This window comes from Charadrius vociferus, unplaced genomic scaffold (assembly GCF_000708025.1).
Source record: "Charadrius vociferus isolate BGI_N301 unplaced genomic scaffold, ASM70802v2 scaffold15, whole genome shotgun sequence".
NCBI lineage: Eukaryota > Metazoa > Chordata > Aves > Charadriiformes > Charadriidae > Charadrius > Charadrius vociferus.
The window spans coordinates 6,939,411-6,960,532 of record NW_009650064.1 but is presented as its reverse complement, the minus strand read 5'-3'; the positions used below and the strand labels follow the sequence as shown (position 1 = coordinate 6,960,532).

The following is a 21,122-nucleotide window of genomic DNA, read 5'->3' as shown; positions in this document are numbered from 1 at the left end:
GTTTCAGTGTCACACGCACATTCTACTTCAGCAGTACCATGCTGTATAGGGTGTGAAAAACACAAGGAAGAGGCAAGTGGAAAGTGCAATAGTAATTAGCCTAACAGTTAGCTTAAATTGGCAGCTGTGAAACATGTTGTAGAGTAGAACTTGTTTAGCAGTCCAGTGGTGATCTAGGCACTCTCAGCAATTCCCTAAGCAGTCAACAACAGGGACACTGGCAAGAACAATTGGGAATTGTCTGTCCCCTTTTCTAGGCTCTTCATGTCACTTTTGGAGCACGTCACTTCAAAAGCTCCAGCATGTACAGAAGAGCAGCTGACATTCAGGATTTAGATAGTGACTGCTGTTTCTTTTGTTATTGTCTCAGGATGAATTGGTTTGCATCTGCCTCTCAAATTTTAAGGAAAACTAGTGTCTGAGAAAACAGGTTACTAAGCCAATTACTGTGCATAGAAAATGAGATATTCTGACATAGATTTTAAGGTTTATTAGGGTCCATTAATTTCCTAAATGCAGAGCTTGTAGTAGCTATCAAAAATCAATGGGGAAGGAATAGCTTTTCCATTCAAAGCCTTTTTTAATGTAATAGATTATGTGTGATGATAAGACATCACAGTACTAAAGCAACCTCGATGCATAATTTTAGCAATGCCCAGAATTTCAGTTGCACACTAATAGAATTGTAGTTTATGTAGACTTTATTTTCATTTTGGGGAAATGGCTATGCCCTCCACTAAGTGCCATGCTCATTTAGTTAGAATTTGGCCCATTTTTTGGGTACTGCTTAGAATGACTTGTTCTTTGCAGAAAATGTAAAAGTTACATTGAAAAGGGGAAAAAAAAAATCTGTTACTTGAGGTGAAAACTTTGATCCTCTGATAATGCTAGCTTAAGAGAAAGGGGGCAATATGAATGTGCAGTTCCTTTCTTATGGGATTCTTGAATTTAGCAGAAGCCGCAACTAAAGCTTGAGGCAGCATAGTGCTTTGAACATTTAGTCCCCAGAAAGATTATTCTTGCCTGGTTGGATGCTGCTGCCCACAGATTTCAACTTTAATGGTGGAACTGAAAAATGCTATTCAAGTATGATTTAGCTAAAACAGCATTTTAAGAACACCAATATTAGACTCATAGAATCATAGAATGGTTTAGGTTGGAAAGGACCTTGAAGATCATCCAGTTCCAACCTCCCTGCTATGGGCAGAGATACCTCCCACTAGACCAGGTTGCCCAAAGCCCCATCCAGCCTGGCCTTGAACACCTCCAGGGATGGGGCCTCAACAACCTCTCTGGGCAACCTGTGCCAGTGCCTTACGACCCTCAAAGCAAAAAACTTCTTCCTAACGTTTAACCTAAACCTGCCCTCTTCCAGTTTAAAGCCATTCCCCCTCATCCTATGAATACATGCCCTAGTAAAAAGTCCTTCCCCAGCTCTCCTGTAGGCCCCCTTTAGGTACTGGAAGGCCGCAATAAGATCTCCCTGGAGCCTGAACAGCCCCAACTCTCTCAGCCTCTCCTCATAGGAGAGGTGCTCCAGCCCTCGGATCATCCTCATGGCTCTCCTCTGGACACGCTCCAGCAGGTCCCTGTCCTTCTTATGTTGGGGACTCCAGAGCTGGACGCAGTACTCCAGGTGGGGTCTCACGAGAGTGGAGTAGAGGGGCACAGTTTATTGTTTAGAACAATCAATAATCATGTTTACTCTGAAAAATCAATTCCTCTCTTCTTAAAAAATAGAACAAAATATCTTTTTTGAGAACTGTGAATACATAAAGTGCTTGGGGTACCTGTGAATATTTCATGTGAGAAAATTATATCTTTGCATTAACCTAATTATAATTATGTTTTGTTCAGCTTTGTCCTGATACCCAAACTAAACTGAATGCAGCTTATACATTTGGAACAACTTACCAACAACATGTAAGTAAGAGATAAAATGCTATTCTGAATTTTAAATTAAGTTGCTTTATATGTCATCAGTAATTGAGTGCATATTGAAAGACCTCTGGAGTTTAGCCATAACCTGCAACGTGGACTGCTTTCTTGTGAAACTGTTGCTTATTTTAATTTCTTTATTTATGAGTGAAATAAATGTATTTTTTTTTAATTCTTTGACTATACATCATAAAACTTGTTTACTACATAGGATAATCAAAATTAATTGAACTGGCATTTGTATTAGTGAAGTTGCTGACTTATCAGTGGAAGAACATAATGCCTGAATTCTGACAGTTATATACTTGGCATTGTAATTTCTAATTTTCCTGCCTCCGTCTTTGGCCAGGTTTCATATGGGAAGAAGGCATATGCAATCATGCCATGCCTGTATGTTGTCCCCATTAACTCTTTAATGTATTCCCTGATTTCAGTGAATTCAATAAAGAGATTGAAGGCAAGTTTTAATTGAACAGAGATTCTTTATCTGTCTTAACTATGGGAAAAACTATTGGAGTTTTCACACCTTACTAAACACCAGGAAAGGGAGAGGGGATAGAGCACTTGAGCTTCTGTATACTTGGATGCTAAATTCAGTCAGCCACTGACACAGTTCTGCCAGCAATAAAGCTTCATTAATTTTTGTCACTTATGTGTTAAATGGGGAGGTGGTAGTCTCATTTGTGGTGGGGAGGAGAGAAATAACATCTTTATTTTTATAAAACTCCATATGTGTGCACAGCATCTAATACCTATATATCCATTAATATTGTTTATTAACTCATCTACATTCAAAACCATTCCCCAGATTATGTGCTGAAGTGTAAAAATATATAAACTCTGGCTGCTATTTGGGTGCTGTGAAAGTCTTGTAGTATAATAGCTGTCAAAGCTTTAGTCCTTGAAAACTAAAGTGTTTACCAAATAATTTTGACAAATCTTTGTTAAATATTGTTATTCCTCCGTATTGTTTAACGTTGACTAATCCATATTTCAGCAGAATGGAAACTTATATTCTGTTTAGGATCATTGAACTGGTTGAGTATGGTTATTCTTTTTTTTGTACTTTTAAAAATTTTATGTATTTGATATATTGAGTCTGTAGAACCTGTTGTTAAGTATTAACAACAGTTAATATTACTGGGTTTAAATACAAATATAAATAAATATTAATTTACTGAGGTTTTTTTTAATGTAATTATTTTCATGGATTGCATGCATTACTCTTTTTTTTTCCTTACAGCTTTGGAGAAAACACAGTGGACATGTTATATGAGTATTTAAAGACTGCATGGTTATCCACATATGGAAAAAACTACCTACTTTCACATTTAATTTCTTCAGACAATCCCAGAATGGTTGAGGCAGGCAGGAACTTCTGGAGGTCATCCAGTCCAATCCCCTGCTCAAGCAGAGCCACTTAGAGCAGGTTGCCCAGGACAGCTTTTGAATATCTGCAAGGAGCGAGACTCCACAACCTCTCTGGGCAACCTGTGCCAGTGCTCGGTCACCCTCCCAAGTGAAAAAGTCTTTCCTGATGCTCAGAGGGAACCTTCTGTTTCAGTTTGTGCCCACTGCCATGGGTCCTGTCACTGGGCATCACTGAAAAGAGCCAGGCTCTGTCTTATACACCTTCCCTTCAGATATTTGTACATATTGAAAAGGTCCCACCGAGCCTTCTCATATCCAGGCAAAACAGTCCTAGCTCTCTCAACCTTGCCTTGTAGGAGAGATGCTTCAGTCTCTTCTTCATCTTAGTGGTCTGCACTGGACTATATCAAGTAGCTCCATTTCCCTCTGGTACTGTTGAGCCTAGAACCAGACACAGTACTCCGTGACTTTAGTGTTTATGTTTCTTGACTTACGTGTTTATTTACGCCATTTTAAATTTTATGTCTGTGAAATTTGCTAGGATATTTTCCCCTAATCTGTTGAAAAATGTTAGCAGAGCTTCATTGTCCACGTTAGTCATTCTAGTCAATTGCAGTCGTTTCCAAGAGGTTTGTATAAAATCATTAGTACTTTGTAATTGCTTGAGAATATCTGGAATGTCTTGTCTTTTAAGTGAAACAGATTCCAAATAATTTTGTAGGGGAAGAATACACAACTCGATAAAATCATTAAATGGCTAAAGTGATCCTCTTACTTTTACATTTTTTTCTTGTAGTGCAAAATTTCAGTTTCCAAGATTTTACTGGATTTTGCTAATCCAATCTTTTATGACCTATTCCTTGAATATAATGGTGACAATGGACAACAATATCTTTGGGCCGTGCCAGTTTTAAACTTGAATCTTCAATACAGTGAAATGTTTGTTAATCAAGGTAAGACTGTCATAGTAACATTTCTGTGAACTTAAATAATCTAACTAACTTCAAATAGAAATAATTTTTATTAATTACTGTTACTGAGTTGTTTTTAAACATACCACATCACACCATAACTTGTTTCTGTTTTATGAATTTAATATTTTGTGGGCAAGTTCTGGTAGTGTTAAGTGCAGGCTTTGGTAGCATACACCGTCCCAATCTATAATATGCACAAAGTAATCTAATTTCATTATGTATTTGTTTAAGTTGAAAAGAAATAATTTAACATCCTGAATAGTTACATGTATTATACAGTTATACGTATGATTTCTAGTAGATTTCATTCTTTTTGTGTGTTGAATTACTTTTTTAAATATTATGTGACTGTCATGTTTTTTCAAAGGCAGTAATATGAACAACTGGCTTTTGACTCGTCGATTTTTTTTGGTGGATGCACTAAGTGGAAAAGAGAATGACTTGGGAAAACTACCGAGAGTGATTCGGATTGCTAGCAAAATAACAATAAGGTGATTAATTGCATATAATATACAGTACATAGAAAATAAAACCAATTTTGTGTAGTCTGTATTTTATTGTCTTGAAAGAAAGTTGTTTTATTATGTTGTTTCTAATATGTCCTGTGCTTTTCCATTGCATACTTGGAAATAGCAAGAGTTTCCATATGTTGTTCAGATGAGTAAGTGAGAAAACAACATTTACCTGTGGGGGTTAAAATTACTGTGATTGCTTTCTAGGTATGATGGATCAGACTATGTATGCATAATGCAAGTTGGCAGGCATTCAGTCACTTCATAGAAGCAGGTGTCATCTGTAAAGACCTAAAAACGCCTCTGTTAATTCTTTTTCAATGTGTATGTTGCTGACTATACAAGGATGCAATTTCATACTCCATATTCTTTTTTGCAGTATTTTTACAAACTGTTGCCTATTCTGTTATACAATCCAGAATAGGCTTGTAGTCATTTAACTGAAATTGTGAGACTGCCTGTTAGGGCCATTGCTGATGGTTAATCTCAGCTGGAATATATTTTGGAAGAACCTTTTTTTTTTCCTTCTTTATGTAATGTGTTCCTCTGAGATGACTGTCTAAAAATTGAGAGCTCCCTTTTCCTTCAGCTCTTCTTCACAACTTATTAGTTAAAAAGATTGCTGAGTAGCACTGAGTACCAATCCATAGAAGTAATCATCTTGAAGATTAATTCAATGTACTAACTCCCATTTGCTGAGAATTACATATTACATTATTTCAAAAAATAAGGATTAGCCTAGGTATTTTAGGAGAACCCCCTCCCACTCCCTCTTTGAAAAAAGGGTGCTGCCAGAAATTCAAAATACACATAGAAAAGGTCATTCTGTAATGTTTTGAGAAAAGTTACCTTTTGGAATTGACTTCACTTGCAGCTGTCATAATGTGAGTAGTAGGTAAAGATTGATTCAGGTATTTTCTTACAAATAAACAATCCTTCCCAGCTTTTTCTTTTTATGTGTTTGTGTGCATGCCTTTGTACACTCTGGTGGCTTTTAAAGTGTCAATTGCCATGTCCTTGGGTTTGAAACTCACATTTTATTGATTAGGTTGTTCTGTTCATTTAGTATTTTCTTATTAGTACAAGTTTCAATTAACACTTTCCAAGCAACTCATCCCTTTTCTCTATTAAAAATAATACTGTGTTTGTATTTCTGCAGTATTCGTCTGGTATCCCACACTCAGAGAGGAATGATATACCCTCCTCTAATTACTATTGCCTACACAGATGTGCTTGTCCAAAACCCTGAAACCCAAAGCGTGATGGTGAGATCTTTGTGCTATCTTAATTGAACTTATTTGTTAGTCATACTTGTAGTTCTGTTGGAATTCCAGTTGAGTGAACATTTTCAGGGGAGGGGTTATAAAAAAGTAGTTTCTAGTTCTGTTCAAGTTGCAAGTTTTCACCAAAATGTAAAGCTCTTAAAACAAAGCAGTTAAAAGTATTTTCATTTTAATTAGAGTCTTTTTAACTTAAAATACTTAGAATTTTACAGTTGGTTGTATAATGCTAAATTAGGCTACAGTTCAAATAAAATACACACAGAAAATAACAGGAGAAATACCCTTTATGCAATGCACCGAAAGCAGCAGTTTATGCAAGAAATTGACTATTTTTATTTTAAGCAATGCATTAAGAGGAGGTTGTTATGGCACAGACATTTCAGATTATCTGGAGTTTAAATTAAAATATTGGTAATATATCTAAAACATCCTTAAGCTGTGTATTATTTTACAGCAAATCTCTCAGAATTAAAGTAAAATAATCCAAAAATCCATAGCCAGAGGGGTTGGAGATTAGTTTGGGAGATCTTTCTTTACTGAAAGCCACCGAATTCTGCTGATGCAGAAGGGCCTTTTGCTGGCCATGATGGGCAGCAGCTCAGATGTTCCATTACTGTGCCTTGTTTGCTTGTTAGATCACACAGCTTTAAAAAGTGAGAATGTCGAGCTTAATATAGTAAAATAATAATTCTGCTATTAAAAAAATTATAATATTCACATTTTCTGCTTATCAACCTGCAACAGTTCAGGCTTCCAGTGCAGACAGACATCTAGCTAGAAGTTTCTGGTGCTAGAACCATTGATTGCATTCCATATTAGCTGCGTGAAAGGAAAAAAGGGACAGGGAATTAGAAAGATGGAAAAATTAGTCAGACACTTCTTCCCTGCCTAAAAGATGTCTTTTTTTAACCACAGAAACAGCAGTGGTTTTAGAAAATAATTCATTCAAATGGCAATGGCAGGAACAATTGTCTTCAGTTTCTCTATTTTCTGTTATACTACTTCACCCTTAAGTCTACATCTGATGTACTTAAGTGTTGTCAGTTTTTGATGTCTTGTTGCATTTAACAAATTTTATGCAAGTAAAAAGATGCATTGAATTTTATTTCAAATTCTATAAACACTGAGCTTCTAGTAACTGAGCATATTTAGACTTAAATCCAAGTGAGGTGATAGAATGAGCTCTAACTGGAACAAATGTTTTGGGAAGGCAAAGCGTGGGGATTGATTTTGGGGGGTTTTGTCCTTTTTTTTTAAACTGAATTAAATATACTATCCATTATCATACTTGCGTTAACTTTAGCCTTGCAGTGATAAAAACTCAGGCCAGAATGTTATAAAACCAAGACAAATGTTTTGTCTTTTATACAAATCTTTCAGACCAAGGTCAAAATAGGTCTTAGGTCAGACAGATATTTAAGCTAGAGGGAGCAATTTTGATGCCGCACAACAATTTTTATTTCATTCAAGCTGGAAAAAAAAATGGCTATGCAAGAACTCACTTTATGATTTTGCATATTGGTATAATTACATTAAAGTTACTTTTAATCAACACTGATAAAGAGGAAAGTATCAAACTTCTGATGTCTCCTTTTGGAAGGAAAAAAATTTGCATGTTTGAAAGTAATATAGTTAAGTACAGCTAGTTACTTGCAGATAGCAGACATCCATCCCCAGCATTACTGTAGTAGTAGTAGCCCTAGATGGGAATTCTCACCCACTAAAATTGTGAAAACTACCACTGTCTATAATGGTTATAGCATGTCAGATTTCCTATGCGTGTTGACTTTTTGTATCTTAATATTCAGGTTTCCTTCTCAGTCAATTATGAGATGAATCAGTCAGAGGCTCAGATTCAGACTGATGTAAGTTGTATTTCCCTTTAATTTGTCGATATAATGATTTACTTCTATTTTGTGGGGGTTTTTTTAAACATATCCACAAACAATTTTTCATTCTTTTCAGATCACGTTGGGTGTGTTGGGTGGGCTTGCAGTGTTATGGTCGCTTCTCAAGACTGCAGGATGGAAGAGGCGCACAGGAAGCTCTATAATTGACTTGCAGGTATAAACAGCTGGCAACCTAAAAAGGAACCCATCTTCCTCTCTTTAAGGGGACCTTTGCTATCATTCCCTGTGATATAACTATTCTGTTTCTTAAGGGTTACTGAAATAATTTCTAACCTAGCTGCATAGAACTGTGACCTGGAGTTAGGCTCACTTGAGGAAGTAGTCTTTTGTATTTTTTTTTTATTCTGACGTTGTCATTTAGGAAATACTTTTGCTAAAAATAAAGATATTTAGAGAGCTATTCTGATCAGTTGGGTAGACTAAGTTTTCAGATTAATTCTTCTTTGAACAAAGACTAGCACGTAGGAGTTTCAGATACAGAATATACCATAAACGTATGACCACAGTAGAAAAATTTTGTTCAAGGCTGCTTTTCAGTTCTAGAGTTTCCTGCAGTGTGAGCTGCATAACATTTTATATGAATGTACATATGCATTACTTAATTAATTTTACAGATCTCTACAGTGTGTCTTTCTAATTGCAGACAGTTTTTAAGTTCTTGCTGTTTTATGCTGGAGACCTTGCCAACGTTTTCTTTATCGTCACAGTGGGCACAGGGATTTATTGGCTTGTGTTCTTCAAAGTAAGTGTTTTTCCGGACTTGGGTGTCATGAAAACTTATGTATATTGCATATTTTTTTACACAAAAATTCGTTTTCTTTCTTTTTTCTTTTTTTTATTTATTTTGCCTTTCTGGTCAGACTATTGAGGCAAGTTCTATATCATGTTCTGTTTTGTGTGCTTAAATTTTTGTGTTCACCTGTTTCTTTTCCTTAGGATTCACTGTACTTGCAGTCTGCTTAATAGTCACTTAAAATATGGTACAAATTCAAAATGATTGCACATTAAATATCAATCTCTTTCTGCAAAATGTTATTTACTCTTAAGCACTTAGTATGTTGTTGCATATGCCATCTGCACTATTTCAATGTAACTTCTCCAATTATAGGCTCAGCAGTTTGTCTCTGTCCTTTTACCACTTCCATCTCAAGAAGAAAATTTTGTTACATACATAGCATGTGCGTTTAGTTTAAAGGTAAATATTTTTTTCCTCAGGCATTAAAGACATTTCAGCATATGCTTCTATATATTTTCATTAGGCTTGTTTTAAAACGTCTTGTACAGTTCATTTTATTAGAGTGTAGATGCAAAGAATTATTTTATTCTAAGAATTAAGTCATTTTTCCATAGACATTTATTTTGTGGAGTCTTTATGGGGAAACAAATGTCTAAGGAAAACTATCCTTTCAAGGATAAAGGTGTAAAGAAGCCCAAATAAAATAACACCATATCAAGAAAGCAAGAATATAAGTACTGTCAGTTCCTGATAAAAAGAAGACAGATTAAAGTAATTATGTTCAAACACAATTGTAGAGTTCAGAGATCAGTATTCTGTCTTCATGGGACATACAAGTATTTTATTGGTTATGGGTATTACATTAAATTGGAATTGTAATTCATAATACAGGTTAATAAGTTATGGGAAAACAGTCAATTTTTTTAAATTTGTTACTTTCTATATTTTCTTCATAACTTTGGACATCACATAACTTACCGTTATTCCAAGCTTTTAAATTAAAAAAAAAAAGAAAGATGTATCACAAGTAGGTAACACAGTTGCAGTCTCAAGTATAGTGAGGTATATTACTAATGTTTAGTGAATGACATGTGCAATGACTGTTTCCTCATCTTTGTCTATCTGCGGTTGCTGTCCTTGTTATATTTCTCCTTTTTCTTTCTCAGGCTCTGCAATTCTTACAATTGCTGGTTTCACAACTTACTATAGATATTTTCTTTATTGACTGGGAAAGACCTAAGGGCAAAGTTCTTAAAGCAGTTGAAGGTAACTCAAACTATGCTTGTTTGTATAAACAACTTTGGTTAAATTCAGATATCACTCTCACATATTAAATTTCAGAGCTTTATTTTATGTGTTCTTGTTAGGTGAAGGTGTCATTAAAAGTGCTGCTGCACCTGTGAGCATATGGAGGACATATTTTATAGCAAATGAATGGAATGAAATTCAGACAGTGAGGAAGATAAATCCCCTCTTTCAAGTGCTTGCAGTTCTTTTTTTTCTGGAGGTATTATTACTACACTTATTATGTTATTGTTATTAATTTTTTATAATTCACAACCAGGGTGTAACATAATGGTCCAGTTTTTAATTCTTGCATTCTCTGTGGTAATAGTGGATGACCTTCAAGTTCGCTTGAAAACATGTAACTTAGTAAAATAATTATTTTAATATATTTTTAAATTTATATGTATGTATGTATAGGTCATTGCAATATTTCATGAAGGAAGACTTAAAAAAATAACCAAACCCAACCTCTGATTACCTTAGAGACCTTTATTAGTTTTGTTTGGGTGTTTTTTGAGCTAATGAGTTACCCTAAATGGCTTAAGAGACTGATAAATCTGTGCACACCTTCAATTCTTTATTTGTCTGCTGGGTCCCTTTTGCCACAGTCTACAGCTTTGTTTCTGGTATCATATTTATCTGAACTGAGCTTCCTTCCTGATAGGTTGCTAATAGTGACCTCTTATAAAGTAGGAAATGAAATGTGCCAGTTCTGTTCCTGATGGCATAACACAAGGCAGTATGCCTTCAGTTACAGCTTAAGGATCTATGGGAAATTGTGCTTTGGCTTTTCAAAAACGTTTTGGTTTCTTTCTTCTGTAGTTTGGTAAGTACTTTTATGTTGGGAAGTATTCTTAAAGTGTGTAGCATATAGTTGTTTAAATTAGGTTCACAGAATTCACAGAATTCACAGAATGGTTAGGGTTGGAAGGGACCTTTGGAGATCATCTAGTCCAACCCCCCTGCCAGAGCAGGGTCACCTACAGCAGGTTGCACAGGACAGCGTCCAGGCGGGTTTTGAATGTCTCCAGAGTGGGAGACTCCACCACCTCTCTGGGCAGCCTGTGCCAGTGCTCCACTACCCTCAAAGTAAAGAAGTTCCTTCTCATGTTAAGATGGAACTTCCTATGTTCAAGTTTATGCCCATTACCCCTCGTCCTATCACTGGGCGCCACTGAAAAAAGACTGCTCCCATCCCCCTGGCATCCTCCCATTAAGTATTTGTATGTATTAATAAGATCCCCCCTCAATCTTCTTTTCTCTAGACTAGAGAGTCCCAAGTCCCTCAGCCTTTCCTCATAAGAAAGGTGCTCCAGTCCCCTAATCATCTTCGTTGCCCGTTGCTGGACCCTCTCCAGCAGTTCCCTGTTCTTTTACATATTTTTAATACTTTTATTCAATTTTATATTTAAATTTCCTATTTTTCTTTTAAATTAAAATGCAGTTAAAAAAACCCAAACTTTCCTCATTCACTACACCGGTATTTTTGCTGTTGGTAAATACAGGCCAGGACCAACTTAGGTGCCACGTTACAAGGAAGGAATGGGGGGAAAGAGAGCATATATTCCCAAAACTAACTAATCTCCTCAGGTTATTCCTCGTAGGTTCCTGGTATTAGTAGAAAGGAGAGGCTACTCTTAGTAGAGAGTGATTAACATCTTGCTCTATAGCTTCTGCTATGAATTTCCCACTGGAGAATCCCTTTCTTGCTGCTGATGGTGGAGGAAGTCATGAAAGATACCTAAATAGGCTAAAATTGGTGTTTGTGAAAATCATTCAAAAGTGAAGCTGCACCAGAAATATATTTATGGCGGGTTGACCCCCACCCCATTGGGATAGGGAACAGGAAAAACAAACGCAAGAAAACTTGTGGGTCAAGATAAAGACAGTTTAATAAGCAAAGAAAAGGGAAGAAGGAGGTTAAAAAAACCTCTTTATAATCTTTATAACTTTATAATCTTTATAACTTTCATTGTCATGCTGGAGTTTGGAATGTAGTTTCCCTACTTTTTTTACGGGGTAGATATGGCAATCAGCCGCTCACTACAAGGGGGAACTTCTGTGTTGCTCAAAACCTGTCTTCTTGGGTTAGCAGTTTTGATAAAGTGACTGTTCAGTTCTCAGAGATCACGGTGCCAGCAAGTAAGCCCAGAAAAGTAATAGTTGGAGGAAGTTGGAAAGCATAGAAGAAGGAGTCTCCCTCCCCTCAGGCCTCATGTCTGGCACCAAAGCAGCCGCTGGCTGGCACTGGTCGCTGTGTGGCACTGTTGACGACATGGCTAGTGCAGATGGCAGTCTGGCAGCAAAACTGAACTTGTCAATATTGTACTGGGTCTGCCCGGGATGGAGTTAATTTTCTTCATAGCAGCCCATAGGGTTTGTGGCTAAAACAGGGCTGATAACACACCAATGTTTCGGCTGTTGCTGAACGGCGTTTGCAGAGCGTCAAGGCCCCGAGCGAGCAGGTTGGGGCTGCGCAAGAAGCTGGGAGGAGAACACAACCAGGACAGCTGACCCCAACTGCCCAAAGGAGTATTCCATACCATCGTGCTCAGCAATAAAAATGGAGGGGAGGGATTTTCTGGGAAGTGGCTGGGCATTCGTCTACTTGTGGGAGGTAGTTAGTGATTGCCTTTGCATCACTTCTCGTGGAGGTTTTTTTAACCTCCTTCTTCCCTTTGCTTATTAAACTGTCTTTATCTTGACCCACAAGTTTTCTTGCGTTTGTTTTTCCTGTTCCCTATCCCAATGGGGTGGGGGTCAACCCGCCATATATATATTTCTGATGCAGATTCACTTTTGAATGATTTTCACAAAATTTTCACCTCTTAAGTGTTTCAAGATACAGTGTTTCTCTCATCTTTTTTATTTGGGAACTTTTTCCAGATTGTTTGTTTGAAATAGATTTAGCCATAAAGACAGTGGAGGGAAATATATTTCTGTTCAATAAAAACAAAAAAATCCATTTCTTACAGCTGCAAAACAGATAAAAAAAATGGTTTAGCACTGGCATATATAGAACCAAAGAGCTGAAATTTGGCAGAAATAGTATCTGTATGCAGTCTAACAGTTGAATCTTTTGGAGTTTTTCAGTAAAAATCAATGATGACTTTTCGTGAGATTTAGCTGCATATGTTTTTGAATTTATGTATCAACACATATACATACAGTTTATGGTTTTAATTATGTTTCTCAGTAATAACACTGGATCACACAACTGGGCTCTGTCATAGTCAACATGGTACTGTTCCCAGGTCCATTTTTCCTAATTTTTTCTTCTTACTTCCTATTACAATGGAAACAACAAGGTCATAATTAATACTATTCATTGCCTCATGTTGTTATATTGACCTTCTTATCTCTTCAGGTGGTGGGATTTTCAAACCTGGCTTTAATGGATTCTTCTTCCAGTCTTACAAGAAGCAGTGAGAGTTACATAGCTCCTTGGAGCCGCATCTTAAGATTTGGTGTGTCTGCTGCACTCTGGCTAGCCATTGCCTTCTTACAGGTGTGTGAAACACATGACATACTGAATTACCATTTTCAGGCTGGTTCTTGGAAGCTAGAATATATCATTAGGCCATCCATACTACGTGTCATAGCACTGGGTATATTCTTAACTGTTTTGCTTGATCTAGACTTTTAGCTGCTTTAGCATGGTACACCTTTAGAACTCAAAATGAATCTTCTGAGCTATGAGATATCTTACTTTGTAGTCAGAATTTTAATCCTCTCAAAGATGTGAATTTATGCAAATACTTGGGTTTGCTTCAAACATCTCCAAGTTCAAAAACTAAAAGCAGGTTATTGCTACAACTCAAATTCTTAGAGGAAGGATGTCAGTCCCATTTCATAGAGTCCAATGCAATGGTGGCCACTACTGAAGTCTGTAATTTGTGGGTGTTAAACCGTGAAGTTAATTGCTTAATAAAGTCAAATCTGATGAACTAATAAAATAAAATTTGGTTGATTTATTTCAGATTATATTTTTTTCTGTGTTTTATGAAAGATTTGTTGAAGATAAGATAAGCCAATTTGTTGATTTGTGTTGCATGAGCAATGTAAGTATTTCTTTGACTCATTTGTACACTGCTATTTTTAATAGCATAATACTTAAGATAGTTTTAAGAATATTAAATAATATGTATTCGTTTAATTTAATCAGAGTTTACTAGCTAACAGCCAAAGCCAATGTTTTTTTCTGCTCCCTTCATTCATGCAATCTACAAGAAGATTTCAGTTAAACTTTAATTGGAAAAAGATTCTGGAACCATGGGTCTCAATGTGTTCTTCTAGATGTCTGATATTTAGGTTGTTTTTTTGAAGTTAAATTGGTTACATATGTTCATACAGCATTAAAAATTAACCAGTTATGACAGAAATTAGGTGTGGAACCATTTGCTGCTGTTCTGTCTACTGGTTTGCATTCTAGTACTTTGGTCTTACAGACACAGCTGTCTTGGTTTTATTTAATATGTTTGTGTTCAGTTTCTGCTCCTCTCTTGTGGTTGTCCCTCGACCGCTAAACTTCATGGTTGTCCCTGTTGGACAGTTATCACCTTTTTCATGCATTTTCACTTACTCACATCTGAACTACTTCCTTTTCTCTAGTTTAAATATGGGTCTTCAAGCTTTGTAGTGCAGGAATTGCTTTTTAACCAAGGAAGTGTGCAGTCAGAACAGGTTGGATTAGCTCATTTGTCCAGAACTTTTTAAAAATATAGATACTAACTCTTTTTCTCAGTCTTTCCAGCCTTGGTTATTCCTCTTCCATGAAACACCCATGTAGTGCAGGGGTTGCAGAGAGAGCTAATTTTTGGGTTTATGTGATATATAAGTAGTACATCATGTTGAGGGAAATTCTATTAAATACAGTCCTAAGAGTTCAATTGGAATCATGCATATGTAATATGTATCACAGAAATAACTTTTGAATCAAAATAAAGGCTAATAACTTTGCCTTAATTTTTCAGCTCTGTGGAATTAAGCAGTGATCCTTGTCGTTGGTAAACTAAACTTGAAGCTGGTGTGTGCTTCTAGTTTAACATAGATAAAACTAATCAGTAAAAGAGTTATTAAATATTTTTCTGCCATCATTATTTTGGTACCTGCCTACTTTGTATTTGTAGAAGGGCTTGTCTTGCTGATCTCTATTGTGAATTCAGAATTTCAAAAATAAAATGATAATGTTTAATTAAAGTATTCTTCTCTTCCCCCATCTCTTTTAGATTTCAGTGTTTCTCTTGTCTCACAGCTGCTTTGGTTATTATATCCATGGTCGCTCTGTGCATGGACATGCAGATACCAATATGGAAGAAATGAATATGAACCTAAAGAGAGAAGCAGTAAGTAAAAGTATTAAAGTTTACACCTGCTCTAATTATTTATTTTATAAAAAAACCCCGCGCCTTTGCATTGTGGATCTGCACTTCTGCATTACATTGCACTGAATTATGATACTTAAAAAATACCAGCTGTTGGTGTGTAAATATATGACTCAGTAGTTCTTCTAACTAGCTCTTCACTTTCTTCTTCTTCGCTATCTCTTCTTCTCTGTTACTTCTTCAGATTTCATAGATACAAAATTCCTGTTTTTCTGAAAAGGTTTTTCATGTATTTAAGAACCTTCTTTTTGATACTGAAGATTTTCATAAGCTCGTGGACACATTCAAAAAGATGCATACCAAAAAGCTTTCATAAAGATACAAATCTGAAAAACTCCTAATAAAGAAACATCTGCTCTTTCAATAAATTCTCTTATTCCATTTTTTTTTCTCCTGTGGTGGTATAACCTATTCTTTACATAAATTAATTTGAATAAGCATTTTTTTCTAATTTGTCATATCTTTGTTCCAAGATCAGGCAAATGTAAAATGTCTAATACAAGGTTGGAACACTTTGCACTAAATTTCATGACATCTTGCATCTTTATAGGGACAAGTAGGAAGACAGTACCTTAGACAGAGGGTATTGCTATTTCAATGATAAGTGGACAGAAAAAAACCATAACTGTGTGAAAATTAAATCTCAAACATTGAAATGTAGAGGAATATTTTAAATAATATTTTGACTTGTGTGTTCCTATATTTTTTTCGTTATTGCTTATTTTAATATAATTTTGGGAAAAGCAGTTTTTTCCCTATGGAGATGTCGAATTTTCTATTTTCTTGGGGTTTTTGAGATTTATTAATTGTGACCCTAAAAACATATGGAAAAATTCAGGAATCCAAAGCACAAAAAAACCCTAGGACAAGTATAGAATAAATGATAAACATGAAAGAAAGGGCTTCAGAGTGTAAGTCAAAAGATGTATTAGAAGGTAATGAACTGAACACAAGTGAAAAGAGTAATATGAGTTTGTGACAGCAGGGGTCAGGATTTCATGTCCGAAGAAAATCTTGCTATAATAGAACCAAAAGTGCAATGGATTCAAATATTTGGAGATAGGAAACACTATGTGTACATGAGGAAATGAAAAGCTTTTGGCTTTTTTGGGGTCTACGAATGACATTAATAATGTTAATTTACAATTGCTTTAATTGTATAGGAAAACCTATGTAGTCAGAGAGGTTTGTTACCGAACACAGATGGCCAGACATTTCAGATTTCCATTTCAAGAAAAATGCGGCTGCACTATGACAGGATTCATGAAAGCCTAACACGAGTAAGTGAGATATCTCTATTCTGTAAATGTTATTTAAAATATGTAATTTTTCCACTGAATTCACGATCATGTTATATTTCAGAAGCGTGGTCCTGCTAGGCTTTTGGACTCATCTGCAAATACTTTCGAACAAAGCACAAGGGCATATAACACCATGAACAAATTTCTCAGTTCTTTTATTGATCACGTATGTATATTGACATTACTATAATTAGGAAAACGTAAGTATAGTAAGCAGAGACTAAACATTGTAAATCTGAAAGGCTGTAATTTCTCTTTAAGCATATGTGATTAAAGACTTGTTGTTAAAGACTTTATGGCAACTGGAACAGTGCTTCATTCAAAAAAACCAAAATTGGAGTACTGTCCAACAGTGCAGCCTGTTCTTAAAAATGACAAATCCTTTTCTGTTATGTGCTTATTTTTGTCTTGGAATAAACCAGTGCTTTTTTTCATTCATAAAGGTCTAAGTATCTGTACTTCACTTTGTAGCAAGTACTTTTTCTTTGAAATCGTAAAACAAGAAGTATTGTTTTGCCTTTTCTTATAGGTTCATAAAGAAATGGATTATATTGTTAAAGATAAGTTGCTGCTTGAGCGGATTCTTGGCATGGAGTTCATGGAACCAATAGAGAAAAGTATTTTTTACAATGGTAAAAAGATTTTGACTTTGTACTATTAGAAGCACGTAGGTTTCTGTGTAGATTTCTTTCCCAGGATTTACAATCTAAACTGGACTTTATAGGAGAGGTCATTAAATGACCGCTTGTAAGGGAGGTATTTAAGAGGAGTTCTTCAGGTTACAGAAATCCTATTTATAATTTGTCACTCGACTGCAATGTTTTTTCTTTTAGGCAACTGAAAGGATACAGTGTAGAGACGTTCATGTGTTTAGGAAGTGCTCCTTTGACTTGCTATCTAAATCCAATATCCACTTTGTAAATGGAAAGAAGATGCACAATATTTAAATAGCTCCATGCTATTTTTTTTATATAGAAACAAATTTCTTATGCAACAACTAAAACTATAGAAAAACAATTTCTTTAAAGAGGATATTGATCACAGTGAGGACATTTTAGTGGAATACTTGATGTTAATACACCACTCATCTTTGCAGAATCCACTAAGAAATTTGGGTTCTTGAATATTTTATTTTGAAGCTGAGTCCTGGTCTCCTCGAATTAACAGATGCAGTCTGGAGACCAGTATCCTCACTGCAGTGAAATATGAGCTGTGAACTTAGGCCTGACACCAGTGTGCTTCCTCAGTCCCTGAGCTGTACAGAATCCATCAAAAACTATCTTTGAAAACCTTAGTTCAGACCCTGATTCTACCCCTAACCATAAATATGGCCATCACCTGCATGAAAACTAAACATTAACTAGTGATCCAAGATGATGCAAGCCCTTATTTTGAGTCCCTCAAGTACTTGGCTTTCCAGCCTCACTGTTCAGAAACTCTAAACCTTATCAGAACTGTAATCCAGTGATGGCCAGATGTCCATTACACATCCTAAATATGTAATTATTCTTATATAATAGCAATCTGCAGATTACCTCACTGAGCTGCGCAGAACTTTTCCTGCTCTACGACATCAGGGCGGCAAAAGCTGAAGTCTAATCTGTATCTGAAACCTTGCTATATAATCAGGAATGCAGCACATGCTTTCAAACTAGCCATGCTTGTAGTCTGATATTTTTGCTCACTTTAGATGTCTGAGCTACACCTAATTCATTAAAGGCTTGGGCTCTCCTCCCCTGTCATAGTGAAGCACTATCTTAAGTAATTAATGTTGCCAGATAGCCACTATCTGCCTTAAAACTATAACTGGGACTTTCTTCAGCCTCAGTCCACACCATGATACCAGTCATTCCAAAACCCTGTTCTAAACCCCAAGTCTACTCAGCCATAAATATTGCCAGGTGTGCAATGCCAAAGTTAGAATTAAGTGTATCATCATGATGTGATGTTTCCAAATTGTGCAGTATTCAACAAAGGTTTGGTCTTTTGCCTGCCATTCTTTCAAAGTTCATAGTCATAAGCATTGATATAAGTAGACTGATGGTTTAGACTGCCATGGTTCCCAGAAATTTAGATAGAAATCAGGATTTCGTGGCAGTAGGACATACAACATCTGTAATGAAAGTATGCTGTTTCCAATAAAACTTGCATTAGACATTTTTCTGAATAAGTAGAAAGAGGGAAAAGAATCTATTTCCTGTGCTTATTTTAAGTGTTTTTTTCTCTTTTGAAAGTGGTGCGTTTTGATAAAATAAAGAAGTGGATAAGTGGTCTAGACTACTTTGGCTATGAAGAAGGTATTTTAAGCTCAACAAGACCCATTTTCTGGGAGACTCTTAACCAGTGAAGAAAGATGATGTTAAGCTCTCCAACTCCTCCTAAATAAGTCATTAAGCATACGTTTTTGTTATTTGGTTGAGTTGCGGCCAGAGTTAACAGAGGTAAAAATTCCAGTGACGAGGAAGTTACATCTGCTTCTTGTTCAAAGCAGCCTTTTTTAAACAATCTGATTGAGATTTCAGGAGTGGATAAAGTTCAGTGTGGCACATGGGCTTTTCCTATCGTGTTCCATCAGTATTAAGCCATTTTATAAGTGAAAAGTTTTGTATTATTTTGCTTAAATAGAATGACATAAGTAGCTCTTAAGATGCCATAGAATGCCAAAACCAGCTCTTGCTCTGACTTTCCTTTTTCTTACCAGCTTTCTCAGCATGGACTGATGAACTCCACAAACTTGCACTTCACAGAAATAATCATTTTTCAAAAATTATTTTTTTTTTTCTGTAGATGAAGGACACTCTTTAAGTGATGTTCTCTACTATGGCAATGAATCAATGCTGCTCATCTTTGATATCCTGTTTTTCTCCATTGTGGATCTGGCTTCCCAAAGTTTTGTTTTAGCAGCTATTCTAACGTATTTGCAACAAGAGGTAAATTTCAATTTAAGAACAAAGTAATATTTCAAAAATGTGGGTTAGTATGGAAGTTTATATAGTTAACTAGATAATTAAAGCAGTAAGTTAGCAGTATGTGGTGACAGAAGATTATAGCTCATAAGATAGTTTTTTGACTTTTTGTCAAATAGGCTTGTGAGAAATTAATATTATTCATATGCCTATCATCAATAAAGAGGCTACAAATAACTTTCAATAAAAAACTCAAATATCCGTTAAAATTAATCACATATAATTATATCATATTTCAGGGTGGAAAGATTCGAAAATGTTTCAAAAATGCTAAAGTGAGTTAAGCACCTAATTCACTCGTGTTACTTAGGATTTAAAGATAATATGAAGTTATTATTTTATGTTAGGTACTGAAATGTGCTGCTTTAAGTATTTCTTTGTTAATTTTCTTTGTTTTCTAAAATGTTCTTAGATGTTTAGGTTTATTCGTAATACACTCGGGCAGAAGAATTTGGCATCCAAAACCTTGGTGGATGAAAGATTTCTCATTTAATTAAGAAGACAAAAAACTTTGTTAAGGAGTTAATCATGGAAATTATGTCTATGATCAAAGCACCTCTGACCTGCAGATTAATTGTCATGTACTTTTCAATAATAATAACATAATGGTTTTGAAATTTATCATTTTTTATATTGTGTGCTATTAAGCTTTATTCTTGTGTATTTCTAAATATTTTTTTAATTTGTGAACACTAAGCCATAGGCCTTTAAAAGGAAAGTTACATGAAAATAAGACAGAAGTAAATTTACTGTTGCTATTATTAGAATAAGATAAAAATTACTTAATGGCTTTTGGTAAGATATGGACCGCTCACTTTGAGGCAATAATTTGAGCATTCTGGTTCACAGGAGAGGTTGTCAACTCTTAAGTTGTCTGAAAATCCCTTAAATCTTTTTTCTTCTTTTTTTTTTTTTTTAATTTATTTTGAGGTATAATGTTTCGCAAACCTATTTCCAGTTTTACACAGCACAGGATTTTTTCTGGAATAAGTTAATATTTCCAGAGCACATTTTAAAGTTCACTTGTTTACAGCGACTCCAACTTGAAATTTTAACTTTTCTTTATTATGTCATAGTATCGTATGCTTTTGTCTCTTCTCTTGGAGTTTATAGTTGTTTTTCTTGGGTGTGGACTACACATGACAAAGTTTCCTTGTATTTGAGATACAGCAGTGTTACAGCGATGCAGAAAAACAGGCTAATTATGACAGATTAGAGGAGATGGTGATGGGTATTTGGGGTTTGTTCCTGTTCTGTCATCTAACGCGAGATGCCCAGGGAAATACAGTAATTCTTCTGTGCTGTTTCTACAAAAGTGAAATAGAAGCAATTGTTTTTATCCTTTTAGAAGTGTTTTCACAGGTGCCTATATATGCTTACGTACCTCTGTCTTTCTTAATCTTGTGGCTTTATTATCTTTAGATGTAACACAGAAACCATAATCATTTTACTGTCATCAT

The 21,122-nt window shown here is 35.5% G+C and overlaps 1 protein-coding gene across 1 annotated transcript in view; it reads left to right on the top strand.

Moving 5' to 3' along the window:
* TMEM67 (transmembrane protein 67) overlaps positions 1-20,155 on the top strand; it is a 33,290-nt gene extending 13,135 nt beyond the window's left edge. The window contains exons 11-28 of the mRNA XM_009891851.1: positions 1,858-1,923; positions 4,106-4,262; positions 4,651-4,774; positions 5,955-6,060; positions 7,887-7,943; positions 8,044-8,142; positions 8,632-8,730; positions 9,097-9,183; positions 9,891-9,990; positions 10,092-10,231; positions 13,379-13,519; positions 13,992-14,072; positions 15,240-15,356; positions 16,559-16,675; positions 16,758-16,862; positions 17,226-17,328; positions 19,484-19,626; positions 20,075-20,155. Of these exons, the coding sequence (XP_009890153.1) occupies positions 1,858-1,923; positions 4,106-4,262; positions 4,651-4,774; positions 5,955-6,060; positions 7,887-7,943; positions 8,044-8,142; positions 8,632-8,730; positions 9,097-9,183; positions 9,891-9,990; positions 10,092-10,231; positions 13,379-13,519; positions 13,992-14,072; positions 15,240-15,356; positions 16,559-16,675; positions 16,758-16,862; positions 17,226-17,328; positions 19,484-19,626; positions 20,075-20,155 (1,923 nt within the window). The remainder of the gene's footprint in view (positions 1-1,857; positions 1,924-4,105; positions 4,263-4,650; positions 4,775-5,954; positions 6,061-7,886; positions 7,944-8,043; positions 8,143-8,631; positions 8,731-9,096; positions 9,184-9,890; positions 9,991-10,091; positions 10,232-13,378; positions 13,520-13,991; positions 14,073-15,239; positions 15,357-16,558; positions 16,676-16,757; positions 16,863-17,225; positions 17,329-19,483; positions 19,627-20,074) is intronic.
* The last annotated feature ends 967 nt before the right edge of the window (positions 20,156-21,122 follow it).